We start from the raw sequence: 20,477 nt of genomic DNA, 5'->3' as shown, positions 1-20,477 counted from the left end.
GTTTTTCTCTGCTTTAATTTTGTACAGAATAAAATTAGCTTTGTAGTTCTATATTTTGCCGGTTTCAATATCTGTTGTAGTCTGTTGAGTTTATGAAACTGGTCCCTGAAACTCAGCTCGTACTGCCGGTGCGAACAGAACTGGTAAATAAAATATGCGCTTATGGTCAATCCGGGAAAAAAGATCCTGGATATATGGCACAGTTATCAACGTCAGTCCGAAACTCCAAAGATTTGCTCATAGAGGTCATATCGTTGAATGTGGCTAATAACTTGGGATCCTCCAATACGTTGTCAATGAACTTTGGAATTTTCTCTAGAACAGTACGGCACACATTACCTTCTACTGAGAAAATATCTTTATTACTTAGTATTCTTTGTCGATAGTAGGTAGGAACAAAGGCCAGTGTTTTAAACTCTGTATTGACAAGAATACTGCAAGAGGCAAGCCTTCGCTGAGACCAATTATCTGGGGTGACAAATGCCTTCCAGTCGTAGAGCCTTTTGACTAACGAGTTGTCTCGGGTGGTGAGATCAGCTATATGCCATATCTCTAAGTAAGTCTCGGCCCATTCAACGGGTGATAGGGCTTGATAGCCCTGAATAGGAATCAGGTTCCCCAGCTTTATCAAGTAATACAGGACGCCCACCATGGGGGATATGGACTTTGTGTTTTCAATTGAGTCCAAATCAAAATAGTTCAGAACTTCGCAAAAGAAGAGAACGCTGTTAGAAACTTGCTCAACTACATCGAGGGCCCCATAATTCAGCATAAAGTCAAAGTCTCTAAATGCAGAGTCAACAGATGATTGAGAGCGTCGACTGTAGCTCAGTCCCGCATATAACAAGTTGAGGATTTGAAATATTATCCACCGATACTGTAAACCAGGAGGATACCTCTTGTTATCGATTTCTTCTGAAATCCCAGTGATTTTAACAAATCCTATACCAGTTAGTAACAAAACTCGAGTTGGCTAGAAAAGACAAACATACCATTAATTGCAGAATAAAGATCGCGCAGCCTTTCCGCGTCTGGTAAAGTAGAGTCTGACGATTTCACGTCACTCGTGATATTATCAAGCAAGTTCAATATCTCGCTACTTGCGATATGCAACAGATACTCCAATGCCAAATATGGGGCATTGTCCGCTGCAATTTCGTCCTGATTCATCTAATATCATCTATCTCGACCAAAAACACGGTTCCAGACGCGAGCATAAAGTATGATTCAGTTGGAGCACGTCCAATTTGATCAGCAAAGATCTCTTTGAGAGGTTGACTTAAAACTGTTGAGTCTAGCTCCGAATTTGGCACTAGATCACAATGTGAAATTTCATCCCCTGAAATGTCCTCGTGAAGTAGGAAGCCGCATACACATTTCAATGCAGACTCGGCTTGATGTCGATACTGGATTGCATGTCTCATTGGATTTGCTAAGTAAGACCCCCACTTTGTAACAACGTCATTTTATAATAAAACTGAGCAATGATTCTACTAAGGTTTCCGACCTTTATAAGGGCGGGACCGAGTACTCAAGCCTTTAAATTGAGGTACAAGCGAAAGTTTTCAATGACCAGACAATTTTCTATCTTGGCAGATCACCCAATTGTGGGGAAGTTGAAGAATCACCCCAGAGACAAAGTCGCTATTAGACATGTAATCTCTGGAAATAGCTATACCTACGGTCAATTGAGTGATGACATTTACAAATGGCATAATATTTTGCAATCTAAATTGCCCTCTAGTGGAAATGGCTCAAGAATCGCCATCATGGGTGAGAACAGCTATCAATTTGCAGTTCTATTCTTTGCAACGTTGATGCTGCCAAAGACGCTTGCTATGCCATTATGCACCAATCATACCTCAGCTGAAATCAAGTATCAGTTAGAAAACTCTGAGTCGTCTACAATCATAACTCCGGAGAGGTTTGTTGATAAAGTGGAAGAATTTGTGAGTCCCGAAAGAAAACTGATTGTATTTGAGGAATTTGATGGCAACGATGTTGAAGCTTCTACTTCTACCTCTGAAAGTACGGTTTCATCTCCATCTACCTCTGACAGTTCGACTCCGTCCGGATATATGCTCTATACCTCCGGCACCTCTGGTAATCCTAAAGGTGTTGTTACTCCGCTCGAAACATACGTCGCGCAAGCTGACGCTTTGACAAAAGCTTGGGATATTAATAGTAATACCGCAATGCTTCAAACTTTGCCATTACATCATGTCCATGGACTTGTTATCGGCATGACATTGCCATTGTTGGCAGGAGGAAGTGTGGACTTCCTGTTCCCCTTTTCGCCAAAGGTGTTCGTTGATCGCATTACTGATGCTTCATTACCGCCAATTAATACGTACACTGCTGTGCCAACTATATATACCAAGCTCGTTTCATATGTCAAGCAATTTCAGAGTGATAAGGAGCAGTTTGAGAAAATCAATTCTGGGTTACACAATCTACACCTTGCTATGTGTGGTTCCGCTGCTCTTCCAAGTCCCCTGCGTAACGATTGGAATAAGATTGTTGGTGATAAGGTGCCACTTCTTGAAAGATACGGCATGACAGAAACTAGTATAACCTTGTCACAGCCACTAGATCCTCAATACCGTGTAGATGGTTCCGTTGGTGCACCCGTGCCATCTGTCATTGCACGTCTAGTCGACCCTGATACCAGCAAAGTGATATATCAGAGCAATGAAAAAAGTAGTCACGATACTGAGGCATCAGGCGAACTCCAACTTGCCGGTCCAGTTGTGTTTAAAGAATATTGGAATAAACCAGAAGCTACTTCTGAAACGTTCACAGAAGACGGTTGGTTTCGAACCGGAGATATTTGCAGGGCTGACGCCTCTGGTAATATTTTTATTTTGGGACGTGCTAGTATGGATATTATTAAATCCGGCGGAGAAAAATTATCCGCTCTGGAAATAGAACGAGAAATTCTGAGTCTTGAAGAGGTGGACGAATGCTCGGTGGTAGGTGTTGCATCTGAAGAATGGGGTCAAGAAGTGGCTGTTGTAGCTGTTCTTAGTGAAAAGGGACGTGCTTCTAACTTTGATCTCGCTCGTTTGAAGAGTGCGTTGAAGAAAACACTTGCCAACTATAAGATTCCTAAAAAGCTTCTTGTTGTAGAGAGCATTCCTCGCAACCAGATGGGTAAGGTAAACAAAAAGACCCTAGTCAAGATATTTGACTAGAAACTGGGGTAAGAATGCATATGTAGGGTATACACCTAAATAGTCATGAATTTATTTACAAAATATTTACATATGCTCATACAAAACGCTTGCCTTGGTTGTTTTTCTTTTCAATCTTGCGTAAAAACTTAGTACCACGGGCCTTTGCAATAGTTTCGTCAGCCTTGGCAATTGCAGTATCAACCTCCTTCTGTCTTATTGGGGCAATTCTTTCACCCTTACTCAACTTGAATGCCATAGCACCAGCTGGTGGAGTCTTGGTCAAGTATTTTTCTTCGTAAAATGTCTTTCCATTACCAAGCTTTGGTAGTAGATGTGTCACGCCAAATCGATAGGCCATTTTATATAAATCAGCCTGTCGACGTAATGAGTATTTAGGGTCGTGCCAACTGTTTGTGATTGGATGCTTATTTGGTAAAAATGGATTGGCATCTTCAGCATGAGTACTGGTTGGCTTATCTGAGTATTTTCTGAATGGAGATGGAGGATATTTCTCGAAAAACTTTCGAAGTGGAGAAGGCAGTTGAGCATAGAAAGGATCTCTAGATGCACTCTCCGTACTCGTAACAGCGTCACCTTTTTGAGGAGCCTCTACATTTGTTTCTTGAGCGAGTTTTAGTTGTCTAGCATTAGCTAATACTTCACTGGCCAGTAGCCTTTCGCTACGTGCTAAGAGTTGTGTTGCTCTCATTGTGTTTCGGACACTGAATAGCAGTATGCGATCTGAAAAATTGAGACCGTGAAGTTCACATTTCAACCAGCGGCGTTCGTGCGGCGCGGCTTGTTAGGATCATGCACTGTCAAATGTACCCTGCATTTTCCCCTGAGTTTTGCTAAAATCCATGCAGATGATCTATTTAGGCTTTTTTATTCCTTCTTCTAAAATAATTCTAAATTAGATCAGCAGGGGATATATAAAATATATATTGATGAGGTTGAGGATTCTGCAAACCACCCACAGACAATAACTAATCTCTTGATTAGCATCCTCACTAGACACCATAGTGCAGAAATAATTAATCTATAAAATTAACAAAAAATATTATATCAGTCGATAAACCTTCGGAAATAAAAGTATTTCACATCTTGAATTAAGGAGTCCATTTAGATAGGGATCTCCATACCTTCCCATATTTGAAAAGGATAAACGGACCGGGTGCGATAAGGATGGATATGCCGCCGAAAAACGAGAATGCACCTTGCAAAGTCATTGCTTCTACCATCCGCGAAAAAACTAGCAAAAACAACACTGCAACCATAGATCGGATTATTGCATTAGCAGCAAAGGCAGACGATGCAAAATGGCCATATGACTCGATCATGTACATAATGGCCGCAATAAAGATAATAGAAGTCGCATATCCTACAATAGCAGCACCAACAATAGGGCCCATCCAATGAACATTAGTGAATGGGGCTGTCCATCCAAAGATAAATAAACCAATTGGAAGAAAAATGGCACCACACATCATAGGTTTTAGTCGTTGGTCGGGTAGCATCAACACACCGGCTTTTTCAGCGGCACGAATGTATGCTCCGTTGGTCACACACAAATGTAATGAGGTTATCACAACTCCAACCAGAACTGCAATACTTGGGAGATAAGTAGGAATAAACGAAAAATGGCGGTATTCTGCGAATGTCACGGGCAATGCAATCAAGATGGTATAAAGCAACCCATAGGAAATACCAGCGTAAACACATAGAAAGGCCAGAGCCTTATCTTCTACCAACATAATAAAGGGACGAATGCAGTACTTTGTAGCTAAATTCATTAGAGTTGGAGGCACCTCTTCAATAGGAGCTCTAGCATTCAAACCTTCCTTTCGCATTCTAATAGCTTTTCTATGGAATATCACTGGGGCTGCAGTCTCTTTCACAAACATATTTAAGACCAGCAAAATTGCACCCAGCATCATCACTAACCAAGAAATATATCCAAATCCTGCGAATTCAACTAACAATGATCCAATAAATGGACCCAGAGCTGGAGCAGCGAAAATACTGAACACAGCAATTGCGGCACTAAACCCTCTAGTTTTATATCCCCAAATATCACTCATAGAGGCCCCAAAGGTCACCAAGGTACTCACTCCAAACAGACCCTGAAAAAATCTACCCACCAAAAGTGTGCGGAAATTTGGATCAACACCTGTAGGAATTTGGAACAATTGAAATAAGAAAAACCCAATTGTCCAAGAGTACCATCTACCAAATGCTTCATTTACTGCACTCCATATAATCGGACCAATAATAAATCCCATTAGAAGAACTCCGGTACTCATGAGGGCCACTTCTCTCGTAACATTATACTTTTCCTCTATATCCCCTAGGGCAGGTGTGTACATTGCAGAAGACATTGAACAAGTAAAACAGAATAGCACCAAAACTATGGTATGATATAATTTCCTAGATAATGGAAAGTTGTGAGGATTTTCTGGATCGCCCTCTTCGAAAGCTTTGACATGAATTATTGGACTAGGCCCTGTTCCTGTTCCCGTCGAGTCTTGTAACGACGATACCGGGTGAGGTTCAGGACCTTTTTCGAGGTCAGATAATTTCTCAGCAGTTGGTATGTTCATTTTTGGGTCAGTATATATTCAATTGATGGAATCGGTGGTTCATCGGATTGTTTGATATTAAATAGTCCAAGGATTTCTAGAAATATTAGTCTCAATAAACTCTGTCGACGGATCTCCGCGGAGTGAAACTTTTCTTTTTCTGCACATCGTATTCAACTACCGTTGATTGTTGTGATACTGCTGACCCCTATTACCAACAATTTTTGGGATGATAAGCATAAGCAACTCCTGTTATATGACTAGATTGTTTGATAATGGATAGTTTGGGAGGCGAACCGTATAAAATGACCAAGCGGACATCACCGTTGGGACTGGAAACCCGAGATGATCAGATATGCACGACGGAAATTCCGCTCGAATACTCAAAGAAACTCAACTGGGGTCCCTTTTGAGGCTACTAGCTTGACCACAAGCCTCTCTGTTCCTATGTAATGACCGTTCTCTCTGTTAGGTTGTTGTGTGTTACTGCATCATAATGAATAAGTCTCTCAACGGAGAAGCGTCATTAACTAAGCGGCGGGCCAAATTGGCAAGCAAACTCAACTCGCTTTAGGCACTCGAAACCCTTCTCAACACAGCTCCAACTAATAAGCGGAATTTTCCCAGAAAAAGACTTTGTTATTGCGTTTGATATAGCGCTCCCTTCGCCCGGATCAGGGGAATATGATGCATAGTGGAGCAGTACAAGGCCCAAAAACATGGGTAAATGATAGTATAGTGTTACTGGTAGTTAGAAGGCCATATATCCCTGAGGAGATTAAGATATATGCCTTTTTTCAATCACTCCTCTGAGGCAAATTCTCTAGGTCACAGCATGGTCTCACGAAGAAAATTGGCTCGTTCATTCAGCAAGTTCGCGGATTTAGCTCAGTTGGGAGAGCGCCAGACTGAAGATTTGACTTCAGTCGCTGATATCTGGAGGTCCTGCGTTCGATCCGCAGAATTCGCATTCACCTTAATTTTTTTGCTTGATTTCATATATATTTGTTGAGTGAAGTTGGTTGTGGAACTCATTCCAATGTTAGAAGGTTTGATGTTCAACGTTTGATCGCAACTCAACTAATTGGGATGCATGTGTCCTTATTTTCTTTTTCTTCTTCCCTTTCAGTTAACCTGCAGCGAACAACAACAAATATTAAGAATTAGTAGATATACAACTCATACAGAGATAAAACAGTTACTGGTATATAAATCAAACATATTAAAACAAGTCGTGACTGGTATATTTATACCAAGCAAATTAAAATAATCATCATGCACTTCTTAAAGAGCGCGCACTCCACCGCTGCCAATCACCTCTATATCTGAAAATGACGAGTTCAAAGCAGAGTTTGCCATAGAAATCTCATAGTTTTGGAGATCATATACGACATAGGCGCTCCTCAAAAAGGTATCTCCCAAAATATGTATGCTATTGGCATCGTCCTGTTCCACCAAGCCAACTTGGCAAAGAGGTTTGCCATTCTGATATGCAATGTCACCACTAGCGGTTTTGAGATGAAGAAGAAACTCCTGTATGAGAACAACCACTATGGCGCCGTCTAAATTAAATTCAATGAAACCGCCATCATCCACATCGCATGGTACTGTGTATCCACTAATATCACTGTTATATTGAGCATTTAAACCCTTTAAAATTGGTTGAACCATGTTTGAGGGAAGGTACGAAAATGTAGTTCCTGAGTCTAGTATCACAGTTCCTTCTGTAAACTCAATTGTGCTGAAAACTCCGCCAAGGCAGACAGTAATATTTGAGAAGGTAACTGCCATATCCCATGGTTCTGATCCACTTCCGGTGTTAATTATAGGAATGGTATAAAGAGGACCATCATATTTGCCGTGGTCAACCGCTCCAAAAAGTATATTTCCAGTCGATGCTTGGACATCATTGAGCCAAAGAGAGTATGCTACTGTTTCAATATAGCCTTGGTCTTTGAGCAATTGAGGTACATTTGGATATGGATAGGGGGTGGACTCTTGTCCGGGGAATGCAATACCCATAATTCCAGTACTTGAGTTGGAGTCCGTGGCTAGTCCAAATGAGCAGGAGTCCAGGGAAACATCTCCAAAACTGACGACATCATTACCCCACACTCCTTTAGCACCCGAGCCATCTACGTACTGAATCCCAAAGTTAGGTGCACTACTGTTGACTTGCCATGTTGATGACTTCTCCTGATTAAATGTGTTTTGAGAACAGTCTAAACTGCCCTGACCATTGTTGGAACATCTAATGTCGGAAGTTGAAACACCCCAAAGGTCACTTGATCCAGTGTCTAGAATAAGAGACAACTGTTGGCCCGGGGTTCCCACTTCGATATCAATTTCATAATATGAGAACTTATTTGAGACCGGAACTGGAGCAGGGTCTGATCTTTCTTTGAGCAAAATGTTACCCAGAATGTTGTCACCTAACAGAGTGTCGACTACATCAGGCAGAAATTGGGGATATTGATAAATTCTTGGATTTGGATGTGCGTCGGCTCTTTTGCCTACAATATCTGTCAGAACGTAGCCACTTCCGGTTTTCTTGGGCACTTGGCTAGTTGTATTGTCAGAAAGAGCGAATGCCCCCGTGCAGGCCAATGCTGACACAAAAAGTAAAGCGTTGTTACCTATCATGGGATAAATTCCAATAGAGATGCTGTTGTTTATGCCATGGTAAACCAGGGGTTTATATTAATTTTGTAGAAATCGGCTCTGATTTTAAGGGGTTGGTCGGTACCTGTCTAGATTTGGTGGACCTGCATTATGCATCGGCGATCGACGCCGATGTGCATAACCGAGTCCATTTTCACATATGCACCGATCGCAAAAAATAAGGCTGGTTATTCTATAGTAGCTTTTGGTGCTCTCTCTCTCGCTTGCGTATATGACATAGTAACTACCATGTTGAATCTAATGGTTAAATGGAAAAAATCGGTACAGCCCTCCTTTCAACTTGTCTTCTGAGATTGATTTTCATCATGAATCGGAGTCTATAAGGAGAGGGGAGTTCTTATGCACTTTGGTCCACATGGTCACTTGATGATTGGCTCTAGTTTAATGTGTCATTGGCGCCAGTGATACCCAGGCGGTTTGCGCTCTCGGCCGTCGGCTTGTTGAGACGGCTTAACGGTATGTTGTATCACAGGCTATAAACAAATATGGGACTGGGTGGAATCAATCATATTAGGCTGTTTCCTGGGCTTTGGCCGTGGATAATTCAGTCACTTTATTGTATCCGGGTCTTGCATCTGAGGTTACTTATTGGATATAGCTGTGACAATGCTCTATTTCGTGGTCTGTCTCTCGTTTTATCATGCGTGCCCTATTCTCTGACGTCCGACAATCAGGGTACGCGACCTTTATAGGGTGTGTGAAACTGGGAGTTCCCTGTCACTGAATCTGTCAATTCCCAATAAATATATTTTGATCTTAACAGCTTCTGGCGTCAGAATACAACAGGCACCTTATATGCATCTCAAGTTCTTTACATAAAAGTACACACAACACAAAATGTAAGCACTAAATCGCACCCCAAAAACCTTGGGAAACCTCCATACCAAGAGAATGATGATAAACGAGGTAATTACAGATAAATTAGGGGTTGATTGGCTACAAATCAAGGAGCTTAATAATGCGGACCTAAGCTTGATTAAATTTGTGGGAGAACTCAACTCATACAAGGCGTTAATGGTTTAGTGGTAAAATTCATCGTTGCCATCGATGAGCCCCCGGTTCGATTCCGGGTTAACGCATTGATAATTTTTTGTCAACTTTGTAGCCTAGTATCGATGATTTTTTTTTTCTTTTTTTTTTTTGTACTTTCCCGAAACAACCGTCAGTGGAAAATGTAGCAGCATTACTTGATTTCAAAGCTTAACATTTGAGGAAGGTTGTGGACAAACGAATTTAATTTCACTGACCACTATACCCATCAACGCACGTTTTGGTCTACCTCAAGCATGTGGTATTTTTGCGCATCACAGGCCAATAGGTTTCTGAGAAGAAATAGATAAGCAAATCCACAATGTGTTTGAAACTTATTTTACGTATATAAAATAAAAAGACTAAGAGTCATTGCCAATTGAGTTGTCTAACCTTCCTTGCTGAACCGTAGAGTCCTCTTATAAGTCGACAGAACCACGTGACAACTCGATATTAGAATACAACTAACATGCCCCCCAGCCAACCAATTCACAATCAAGAACATATCGAGCCCAAGGCGACCATCACTACTCTCACCAACATCATATAAGCGACATCAAACAAACTCAACCGCCATGGGAGCTTATACTCTAGGTAGCTTGGCATTTGCTGGCATTCTTACTATTGGCGGGTGTAAGTATCAGACCGTCTGGTCTCACAGCTTGCTTGGTCTCATCTAATTTACTTCACGATCAGTAAGGAATATGGAACTACCGAAGAGAATTCATGTCCTGTATTTGTGAACCTTCAGCTAAACCGACGCGATAAGCCCTAACACTCTATTTATAGATCAATTGTTCACTGGTGAAGGAGAACAGTTCAATGTTGGCCACTTTCTTTCCACAACGTCGCCTTATCTTTGGGCCCTTCTCGGAGTCTCTTTGTGTATTGGGTTGAGTGTTGTTGGCGCTGCCTGGTAAGTCAGTCTTATCTGGTCACGTATCGAGGTTCTGGTCACGTATAGAGTACTCTATCTTGTATGAGATATAGCTAATGCTGTTCCACATTTGATGTCTGGGACGATTCACTCCGACAGGATATCATTGCCTCTAAATGTAAAACAGGAACGTACAAAAGATTCAGTTACTAACTCTCCAGGGGCATTTTCATTACAGGTTCTAGTATCCTTGGTGCTGGTGTAAAAACTCCCCGTATCACTACGAAAAATCTTATCAGCATTATTTTCTGTGAAGTTGTTGCAATCTATGGTCTTATCATGTAAGTCATCCTTCCACCATTCATGCCGTATATGACTTTTAACTAACAACCGAAGGGCAATTGTTTTCTCATCCAAGCTGACCTATGTGTCGGAATCATCGATGTACACTAAGGAGAACCTGTATACTGGTAAGTATATTTGATAGGAGAACCATGTTCATGTTCTGAAAGCGCTGTGTCAAGAATTGAATCTTCTAACATGTTTAGGATACGCTCTGTTCTGGGCAGGTTTAACCGTCGGATTCGGTAACCTAATCTGTGGTCTGGCAGTCGGTGTCACAGGTGCTACTGCTGCTATCTCAGATGCCGCTGACTCGTCTCTTTTCGTCAAGATTCTTGTCATTGAGATTTTCGGTAGTGTGTTAGGTCTCTTTGGCCTTATCGTGGGTCTTTTAATGGCTGGTAAAGCTGGCGAATTCCAGTAACGAGTCAAACCTCAGTAGGCATACATCACATAGGACCAGGCCATGTAAAATAATACATCTCAAATATAGGCGGCAATATGGTTATGTCTATCAAGAACACTTTTTTCATTAATAATATAAATACAGATACACATGAATGCAGAGAACCCTAGCTCACTCCTATCTTAGCTCCTCTACCTTCTAATCAGGAGGTACACATTTTCCTGTTTGAGGCTGGAGAGTCGTCTATAGTTACCCTCCAAACACATCAACAATCCACCAAAAGAGGTATAAACAGAGCTGTAAAGTTAGTAACAAGCTCATTGGCAGGTCAGCTTGCTTCTCGGACCTAGAGCTTCTCCAGATCCTCGCCGTTACTGTTACTTCATTTGAGTTAAGCGGGACAACTAAACTGGCTCAAAGTCTAAAAACTACAAAGCTCAAGGAGAAGTTCAAAGTAAAATAGGCACAATGACGATACTCACATTTTGTCGGCAGAAGATTCTTCGAATTTATACACAGTTCCGTACATGACATAGTCGTAATCATCAGCAAGGGACTTCTCACCGGCCTTGGGCTCTCTCCAGCCAGCACTTGAAATGGATGGTTCGCCATCTAAAGAAATGGTTTGTGCAACAGCTACGGTCAGAGTAGTGCCCTTTGTAACGGGAAAGAGTTCCGTGTTGACGTCAAGAGTTAGGTGGATGTCGGCACTGGTCGAGGACTGGCCAGTAATTCTAGATACCCGGTCATATCTCGAGGAATCGACCGAGGTCACTTTGAAAATGTCGTCAAATAGAGTGGCTGACATCTTTAATATTCTGGACCTTTTATACAAAAATGTCCCTGATGGCACTTAGTTAACTCAGGATCGTGGTCGAATATGTACCGTTAACGGGAATTTTTCATTACTTCTGCTTCCCTGCATTGTAATGTGCGGCGGGTCGATAATAGCCGCACAGGCCTTCTATGTTTTATTGTGGTATTTTATTTCTTATCAACTTGTCTTTCATCTTCTCGAGATAATTTTAGCGTAGAGTATAATCAGCTTCGATGCTATTCGAGCTAGTTGAGCCCTATCTAGGTTCCTGCCAAGGAGAGCAAAGCGATCCTGGGTGACTTTCTAAGCTGCTCCTGAACCCTACCACTGATAGAATGTCAATGAATATTGCATCCTGTCTTGAAATAAAACATTCATGTTCCAAAGGAATATCTAGTCAATTATATATTTGCAGTTATTGTTGAGAGTCGAATGTTAATTAGAAAACTGAGTTTTAGCTGAGTTTTAGCCAAGTCGCACCAGTTCTCCGTGAATGTGTCTATATCTCATTTTGGATTTGATCTGTTATTCATTAAACAGAACCTGCCGATCTTCTTTCATATCACAACTCGTGAAAAATAGCCGTTGGGAGAAAAACCGGCGTGGCGGTATTTGTGCAGAACACGTCAACTCAGGGCTTAAGAGCGTCGGCCCTGCGTTGCCGTTTACCCCGGCTACAGGCCTGATAGGGCAGGGATGTTGGGATCAAGCGCAGCAAGTACCAGTGGTGTTCTGCAGGAAGACATAATTAGCAGAATCTCAAGCCAGATCATCATCCAAACTCAACTTGGCTTGGTTGGTAAGATTATACACTCACCATCGAAGGCTTTTTGCAAACATTTTATCTTTCAACTGATTGATCAATCCGATCTGGTGACATAATTCAGTGAATCTGATAACTGTACAAAGCTATAGAACAACAGGTTTACTTATTTCTCCTTTCTTAGATAGACTAGGGAGATAAATTGCAAATCGAATCATCCGAGCTCGGTTTTCCAGGTATTGTTCTTTTTTTTAAAAAAGACTACTTTACCAAGTTTTTTTCTTTGGTCCGATTTGACTAGATTTTGTGAGGAATAAGACCAGTTGTTTGTATTGGTAATTCCATCTAGATTACATAGACATCAGTGTCGTAATTAAGCGCTGGTGGTAGGAGTACATCGAAGAGGTACATAACAATAGTGTGTGTACCTGAACCTGGCATCTCTAAATCACATCAGGCCACTAATCAGAACTAATAATAGGTAGTCCAGTGGTTGGTCTGTCACGGCACAAGCACATTGGTCGACGCCCAGCTCAACGGTTAGATTGACGTTCGTGGTGTTCCATCATCCTGCAGGTGGTAAGCTGTTGATACTATTTTTACACTCTTAGTCCGCATATTTGTTCAGGGCGGTGACATTATTGATTATCCAAGGGCTCAAAGAAAAGAGACTAGCGCAGAGTCATAATTAAAAAGCGGGGAGTTATTTTTGGCCAAATCTGATAATTGTCTCAATTGGCTAATCGGAAATTAGTGTCAAACGGTCGCATTCGCATTTTTCAAATTGTATCAGTGATTTATTATAATTTCTGTGAAACCTAAATACGGCTATTTTTTGGCATTATTTGATTGATATTTTTCATTCAAATTCAATTGGCATTGTCTTGTATACTGTAGTTCAACGGTTGAGCTTAAATAACACGAATTGCTGCCGAATATCTACGGCACATTACTGTGAAAAAAAGCCGTTGTACATTTGTTTTACTATTGCGACCGCGTGCGGTTGATTTTCAATTTTAACTTTTGTACCACGCTTCTGCTTCCTTTATCGTACTAGCACATTCGTTAAACTACAAATCCGAGGTACCACTCCATCAATTGCCCCTTTGCTCGGTACTTTTATATCTATCTTGGCATCACAAATTAGTTCTCATTGCCTGCCAAGTTCTATTCTTGTATCATTTATTTCTTTTTGGAACAGTACTGTAAGGGTCCAAAAACTGCATTGCTCCTCATATTCGAGCAGCTTGTTTATTCCCAGCTTCTCTTTTGTTTTCCGTTCTTCGAAACAACGCCAATCACTTACTACACCTTCCAGCATATTCTGTTTTTGTCTTCCTTCCCAAGTTGCCTTTGTCCTACACATTGTCTTTCAACAAAATTCACAACGCTAATATATTGAAGAACGAACTTTTTCTATCTATTGTTTTTCAACCCAATTGATAACACTAATTCATCGACTAACTTTTTCTACACACAGTTTCAACTAAAATGATAAAAGCAGAGCGACACGTCTACAAGGTCTTTAACCAGGACTTTACTATCGACAAGAGGTTCCATATTACTAAAGAATTGGGCCATGGCGCCTATGGTATTGTCTGTGCAGCTAGGTGCCCTGGTTCACCAGAAATACCGGGAATCGCCATTAAAAAAGTCACGAATATTTTCTCAAAAAAGATTCTTTGTAAGCGAGCTTTGAGAGAACTCCGTCTTCTGAACCATTTCAGAGGCCACAAGAACATTACATGTCTGTATGATATGGACATTGTAGATACAAACAACTTCAATGAACTATATCTCTATGAAGAGTTGATGGAATGTGACATGCACCAAATCATTAGATCACAGCAACCTCTTACTGACGCTCACTATCAGAGCTTCATTTACCAGATTCTGGTGGGGTTAAAATACATCCACTCTGCCAATGTGTTACACAGGGACCTGAAACCCGGTAATCTACTAGTGAACGCAGACTGTGAATTAAAAATATGTGATTTTGGTCTTGCGAGAGGCTTTTCTAGCGATCCCGAACGAAATGCTGGCTTTCTAACCGAATACGTAGCAACTAGATGGTACAGAGCTCCTGAAATTATGCTTAGTTTCCAGAGCTATACTAAAGCAATCGATATCTGGTCTGTGGGATGTATTCTTGCTGAACTTCTTGGAGGTAAACCCTTTTTCAAGGGCAAAGATTATGTTGACCAACTCAATCAAATTCTTCATTATCTTGGCACTCCATCCGAAGAAACGCTTCAACGCATTGGATCGCCAAGAGCTCAAGAATATGTTCGCTCTTTGCCCTACATGCCACGAATTCCATTTGAGTCACTATTTCCCAATGCCAACCCTGAAGCATTAGACTTGCTTAATAAGATGCTAGCATTTGACCCTGCTGATAGAATTACTGTCGAAGAAGCTCTTGAGCACCCATATCTCAGGATATGGCACGACCCAGCTGATGAGCCCGTGTGTCCTAGTGAATTTGATTTTTCGTTTGAGGCTGTGGATGATATGGACCAGATGAGACAGATGATTCTTGATGAGGTCATGAAGTTCAGGGAGATGGTTAGACAGCCCATTCCAAACCAGCGTCAACAAGAGGAAGCAGAAGCCCAGGCTCACGCACATGCTCAAGCTCAAGCTCAAGCACAAGCTCAAGCACAGGCTCAAGCAGAAGCCCAAGCTCAAGCCCAAGCACAAGCTCAGGCTCAGGCTCAGGCACAAGCACAGCAATACGCAGACTCCTCATTGGCTGTGGAGTACACCTCACCTATTTCTATGGATCAACAACACTCTTTGAATGCTGCTTTTTCGCGTACTGACCAACTTGGTATCCCTTCTGAAGAGTTTCGCTACCAGGACCAGCCTCCCAAGCCTCAAGAAAACGTTGGTGCTCCAGCGTCCGCATTCGATCTTGAACGAGAGCTCGAGTTTGGGCTTGATGCAAGATAGTTAATAAAAATGAACATTAATAACATTAACAACATTAATAATTAAAATTGTAGGTCTACTTCCATAAGAGACTGCCTCAGGCTCTAGTTCTTTTGCTTTACATAGTGTTTTACATTGACTACTAGCATGTGATGGGCCAAAATCCCACAAACGAGCTCCTTACTTATCACCGGTCTTCAGATCAGACTCCTGCTTCGCAGGAGCTACGGGGTCTGGGGCAGGGCCCCAACCGCCGGAGGCAGACCGGCCGTTGAAGTTGATTGCCAGGAGTGCGTATCGCCGTTGAAGTCTACCCTAATCCTGACAGATAACGACTAGCGTGGTCCGAAGTGCGTCATGTTGCAAGATGGGTTCAGATCGGCAATCAAGCGGCACCAAATAAATACATACTCTCGAGACTGTCATTCTGACTTACAATCGTGCATACTGGTCTGATAGCAGGGCCTTTCATTCTTTTTTATTTGTTGGTGAGAGCAAAATGGTGGCTCGTTCGCGTGATTATGAGCCTCTCAGGGTCGACGACCAGGGCGAGATTGATTCTCCTCGATCTTCTACTTCGTCGATTCTTGAGAAGTTCACCGGCCATGGGCGCTCGGAGAGTGATGCCGAACGACAATGGCGCGGCGAAAGTGAGTTTGACTATGGCTCTGAACCTCGTCCTAAGAAGGTCAAGAGATCTCGTTTAATCGTATTGGCAGTACTCAGTGTTATCACTTTAGTGTTGTTTGTATCAACATCAGTTTCGTATATCAAGTCGTCTCCTAGTGGATCATTCCGTCAAACTACCTTCAGCGGCACAGTTGACATTGCTACGGGCAAGAAGCTTTTGACTTTAGAGGAATTGAGAACTGGAGCTTATGCTGCCAATCATCAGTCTATTAGTTGGATTGAGCCAATTCCTTCTGCTAAAGAGAACCTAGGTGATTTCGTCCTTCAAAAGGATAATAAGTTCTTGTTGAGCCACTGGGCCAATCGAAGCGATGAAAAGCTGATTGTCGAGAATGTTGTTGAAATTGAGGGTACACCACGTGCTATTAACTCGGTCACTCTGAATCGTGATCAGACTAAAGCTATTTTGTCGACTGACCGAAAGAAGAACTGGAGACACTCGTCATTCTCGTTATTCTGGGTTCTGGATCTTGAAACTAGAGAAATCACCCCAGTAAATACAAAGGACTCTTCTCGTCCCATTGCCCTTGCTGAATGGTCTCCACGTGGTGACCGTATTGCATTCGTTGCTGATAACAACATCTTCTTGCGATATGTAGGTGGTGAAGATGATGGAACTGTCAAACAAATCACTACTGACGGTGGTGATGAGATCTTCTACGGTCGTCCCGATTGGGTTTATGAAGAAGAGGTGTTTAGTGGTTCTAAGGCTTTGTGGTGGTCCTTGAATGGTGAATACTTAGCGTTTTTGCGAACGAACGATACTGAAGTTCCTGAGTTCCCAATTCCATATTTCGTTCAACATGGCGACGATGGTTCAGATCCTTATCCTGAGCTTGTGAACTTGAAGTATCCTAAGCCTGGTTTCCCCAATCCCATTGTTAACATCTTGTTCCTAGAGATTAGCACTGAGGAATACTATGCAGTTCCCGTTGAAGAGAATCCTGCTATTGATAATCTCATTACCGAGGTTTTGTGGACAGATAATTCCAAGGTGATTTTGAGAGTAACTTCACGTGAAAGTGATATCCTGAAAATCTCGGTAGTTGATGCCAAGACTCGAACTGGTAAGATAGTTCGTAGTTCGGATGAAACTGGTGACGATGGTGGTTGGTTTGAGGTTTCTCAAGATACTGTTTTTATTCCTGCCGACCCTGAAAATGGTCGTCCTGAAGAGGGTTATATTGATACTATTTTCGTTGATGGATATAATCATCTGGCTTTCTTTTCACCTGTTGACTCCTCTGAACCCAAGACCATTCTTACTCGTGGCGAATGGGAAGTTACTGATGTATCCAGTGTGGACCTGAAGAATAACAAAGTTTACTTTTTGTCTACCAAAAAATCTGCTGTGGAGAGACAGCTCTACAGTGTTAACCTTGATGGAACTGGATTGACCTCTGTCAGTGACGATTCTCAAGATGGATATTACCGTGCTTCTTTCTCTGCCGATAGTAGATATGTGCTTCTCTCATACGATGGTCCCGAGGTGCCGTGGCAAAAGGTGGTTGACTTGCACTCAGAAAGCCCATTGAGTCATGCTGAAACTATCGAGTCCAATTCTGGTCTCCGCGACCGTCTAAAAGACTATGCTCTTCCTAAAATCAACCACTTTCAACTGAAGGTCGCTACTGACGAGGAAACTGGTGCTGACATTGTTGCAAATGTTAAGGAAATTCTTCCTGCCTCTTTTAACCCTGCAAAGAAGTACCCTGTTTTGTTTTTCGTCTATGGAGGACCAGGCTCGCAAACGGTTACTAAGGCATTCGCACTTGACTTCCAACGTATATTGTCTGGCCTTGAAGACATTATTGTAGTTTCAGTTGACGGAAGAGGTACTGGTTTCATGGGACGCAAGTTCCGTACTGTTGTTCGTGACAAGCTTGGCCACTTTGAACCCCTTGATCAAATTACAACTGCTAAATACTACGCTTCTAAACCCTATGTCGATGCCGAGCATATTGCTATTTGGGGATGGAGTTATGGTGGATATATGACGCTCAAGACTCTCGAAACTGATGCCGGTCAAACTTTCAGATATGGAATGTCAGTTGCTCCAGTCACTAACTGGAGGTTCTATGACTCTGTTTATACCGAGAGATACATGCACACCCCTCAGAACAATCCTAAGGGTTATGCTGAAGCCGCTATTCACAATGTGACTGCAATTGCTCAGAACGAGCGATTCCTACTCATGCATGGAACTGGTGATGACAATGTCCATGTTCAAAACTCTCTTGTGCTACTTGATCTTTTCGATCAAAACAATGTTGAAAACTACGATGTCCATGTCTTCCCAGACTCAGATCATAGTATCTCCTTCAACAATGCTAATACTATTATCTATGACAAGTTACACCATTGGATCACCAGTGCTTTCCAAGGCAAGTTCAAGACAATCTTATAATTGCAATAATAATAATTAATTATTTGTATTTAATACTTTGTAAGTACATCACGTTGATTAGTCTTTTTTTCAGTCCTCCATTTTCTGGCCGATAGTGTCCATTTATCGTTATGGTCTGGCTTTAACTACAGTGCCACATTGCTTACATGTCTGTTTCGCAGGATCAGACTCAAACTCCAAAATAGCTTGTTTGATTTGCGTACCAAGATCAGTCAGATGAAATGATGATTCATGGACAACTATCTTACAATTGGGACAGTACCATCTCATTCTATCCAAAGCGTCCTTAGGACGGTCCTGTTCAACAACTACACCAACAGTATTGGCATAACGAACTGGATTATGGGGGGTATTTGCTAACAATAATATTAGTATATTATTCTGAAGCTCCACAGCTGGTTGGGATATTATTCCACGACCTATATTATACCATTGTAAATCCCAATCCTACAGATGTAGAGCCGTACTCCAGGAATTTGGCGAGTGCTACTTACGAGGAAGAAGGAACATGTCACCTTCATTAATAGGAATGTCCTTGAATTCGCCATCATCTACGACCTTCAGAGTCATACTACCTTTATACTGATAGAACCATTCTGGGGTTTCATTGATATGATAGTCAGTACGTTCATTAGGTCCTCCAACTACCATTACAGTAAAACCCCCTCTATGAATACAGTAATTATTCACAGGAGGTTTCAAGAGATGGCTATTTTCTTCAAGCCACTTGGGGAGGTTCAATGGTGCCACTAACATTTTGACAATTGAGAAATTGAGCAGAGAGGTAATCCGTAAAAACAAAACAAACCAAGAGATATAAGACTTTAAAGTGATAACAGTGATGACTCAAGTGTCAACCAGTTGCAAACCTTCCGACTGCCGGTCAAGGCTTACTTATGCACTTTGGACGATTCGGTATCTCGAGCCGACAATGACCCGCAATTCAGTTGACAGTTGAAATGAGCTTAAATGTCACGAATCTTGTAACCGAAAATTCAATTTTCCTCAGTTTCTACCTATTGAGAAATTTTTATTTGATAGATAGGAGGGAATCTGACATATATATACGTCACAATGTTGGGGCTCTGGCCCTCGAGAAATCTGGTGATTATTAAACAACGGTAGATCTATAGCCTATCTCAGTATCTCCTAGATCTTTGCAGGCAAATGCAAGAAGAGGCAGATTTTGGCAGATTCTCAAATGAATCCCTTAAAAGCATGAGATGCCATTATAGATGCTTCCGAATGGTTCGCTGTGAAATCAACGACGAAACACAGCAGCACTCGCGCTGCTTTCTGCTTACCCATCTATTTGCCTCTTGTACATCGACAAGCGATATTCCTTCAGCAACTCTTTGGACAACCACAACAGAATTGGGTATACTTTCACTGTAGATTGAATTTTTGTCGTTAACGTAATAGAGGACTGGAATAGAAGTGACAATGGCGCCATCGAAGGATACAACGACTCCGAACAATAATGACGGCTCGGAGCCTACTGATTCCACGCAACCACAGCAAACGGCCGCTGGATCTAGCAAAGATGCCAAAGATGTCAAGGATGTGAAAGGAAAAAAGAAGGATGGAAAGAAGAAGAAGGGTGAGGAGGATGTCGAGGAACTCTCGGAAGAAGATCAGAAATTGAAGGGAGAACTTGAGATGCTGGTGGAGAGATTAAAAGTATGTTTCTGGACCGGTTTTGCCATGACAAGAGATTCCACCCACATATCATCGTAACAACTGCGTGTTTAAAGCCATTGTCAAGCCGGATGGTTTAT

At 41.9% G+C, this 20,477-nt stretch overlaps 8 protein-coding genes and 2 non-coding genes across 10 annotated transcripts; 6 read left to right on the top strand and 4 right to left on the bottom strand.

The window, feature by feature from the left end:
* Nucleotides 1-1,484: 1,484 nt before the first annotated feature.
* PCS60 (Pcs60p) lies at nucleotides 1,485-3,194 on the top strand (the record flags this gene model as incomplete). Its single annotated transcript, XM_018879343.1, has 1 exon — nucleotides 1,485-3,194. One exon carries the CDS (start codon nucleotides 1,485-1,487, stop codon nucleotides 3,192-3,194), a length of 1,710 nt encoding a protein of 569 aa, XP_018734279.1.
* Nucleotides 3,195-3,270: 76 nt separating this feature from the next.
* MRPL25 (mitochondrial 54S ribosomal protein YmL25) lies at nucleotides 3,271-3,885 on the bottom strand (the record flags this gene model as incomplete). Its single annotated transcript, XM_018879237.1, has 1 exon — nucleotides 3,271-3,885. The coding sequence occupies one exon, from the start codon at nucleotides 3,883-3,885 to the stop codon at nucleotides 3,271-3,273; it is 615 nt and encodes a 204-aa protein (XP_018734278.1).
* A 400-nt stretch (nucleotides 3,886-4,285) lies between these two features.
* On the bottom strand, nucleotides 4,286-5,776 carry TPO3 (Tpo3p; the record flags this gene model as incomplete). The annotated part of the gene is made up of 1 exon (XM_018879127.1): nucleotides 4,286-5,776. One exon carries the CDS (start codon nucleotides 5,774-5,776, stop codon nucleotides 4,286-4,288), a length of 1,491 nt encoding a protein of 496 aa, XP_018734277.1.
* Nucleotides 5,777-6,632: 856 nt separating this feature from the next.
* On the top strand, nucleotides 6,633-6,725 carry AWJ20_21 (the record flags this gene model as incomplete). Its single annotated transcript has 1 exon — nucleotides 6,633-6,725. It is a non-coding gene; the product is annotated as a tRNA-Phe (tRNA).
* A 314-nt stretch (nucleotides 6,726-7,039) lies between these two features.
* On the bottom strand, nucleotides 7,040-8,398 carry YPS3 (Yps3p; the record flags this gene model as incomplete). Its single annotated transcript, XM_018878923.1, has 1 exon — nucleotides 7,040-8,398. One exon carries the CDS (start codon nucleotides 8,396-8,398, stop codon nucleotides 7,040-7,042), a length of 1,359 nt encoding a protein of 452 aa, XP_018734276.1.
* A 1,047-nt stretch (nucleotides 8,399-9,445) lies between these two features.
* Nucleotides 9,446-9,516, top strand: AWJ20_19 (the record flags this gene model as incomplete). Its single annotated transcript has 1 exon — nucleotides 9,446-9,516. It is a non-coding gene; the product is annotated as a tRNA-Gly (tRNA).
* A 2,053-nt stretch (nucleotides 9,517-11,569) lies between these two features.
* On the bottom strand, nucleotides 11,570-11,899 carry RPB8 (DNA-directed RNA polymerase core subunit RPB8; the record flags this gene model as incomplete). The annotated part of the gene is made up of 1 exon (XM_018878706.1): nucleotides 11,570-11,899. The coding sequence occupies one exon, from the start codon at nucleotides 11,897-11,899 to the stop codon at nucleotides 11,570-11,572; it is 330 nt and encodes a 109-aa protein (XP_018734275.1).
* A 2,263-nt stretch (nucleotides 11,900-14,162) lies between these two features.
* Nucleotides 14,163-15,623, top strand: SLT2 (mitogen-activated serine/threonine-protein kinase SLT2; the record flags this gene model as incomplete). The annotated part of the gene is made up of 1 exon (XM_018878598.1): nucleotides 14,163-15,623. The coding sequence occupies one exon, from the start codon at nucleotides 14,163-14,165 to the stop codon at nucleotides 15,621-15,623; it is 1,461 nt and encodes a 486-aa protein (XP_018734274.1).
* A 478-nt stretch (nucleotides 15,624-16,101) lies between these two features.
* DAP2 (Dap2p) lies at nucleotides 16,102-18,699 on the top strand (the record flags this gene model as incomplete). The annotated part of the gene is made up of 1 exon (XM_018878492.1): nucleotides 16,102-18,699. One exon carries the CDS (start codon nucleotides 16,102-16,104, stop codon nucleotides 18,697-18,699), a length of 2,598 nt encoding a protein of 865 aa, XP_018734273.1.
* A 1,443-nt stretch (nucleotides 18,700-20,142) lies between these two features.
* Nucleotides 20,143-20,436, top strand: AWJ20_15 (26S proteasome regulatory subunit rpn1; the record flags this gene model as incomplete). Its single annotated transcript, XM_018878385.1, has 1 exon — nucleotides 20,143-20,436. The coding sequence occupies one exon, from the start codon at nucleotides 20,143-20,145 to the stop codon at nucleotides 20,434-20,436; it is 294 nt and encodes a 97-aa protein (XP_018734272.1).
* Between the last annotated feature and the right edge of the window lie 41 nt (nucleotides 20,437-20,477).

The sequence above is a fragment of the Sugiyamaella lignohabitans genome, chromosome A, assembly GCF_001640025.1.
Source record: "Sugiyamaella lignohabitans strain CBS 10342 chromosome A, complete sequence".
In the NCBI taxonomy this organism is placed as follows: Eukaryota; Fungi; Ascomycota; class Dipodascomycetes; order Dipodascales; family Trichomonascaceae; genus Sugiyamaella; species Sugiyamaella lignohabitans.
Note: the sequence above shows the minus strand (reverse complement) of the source record. Positions and strands in the feature narration are given on the sequence as shown.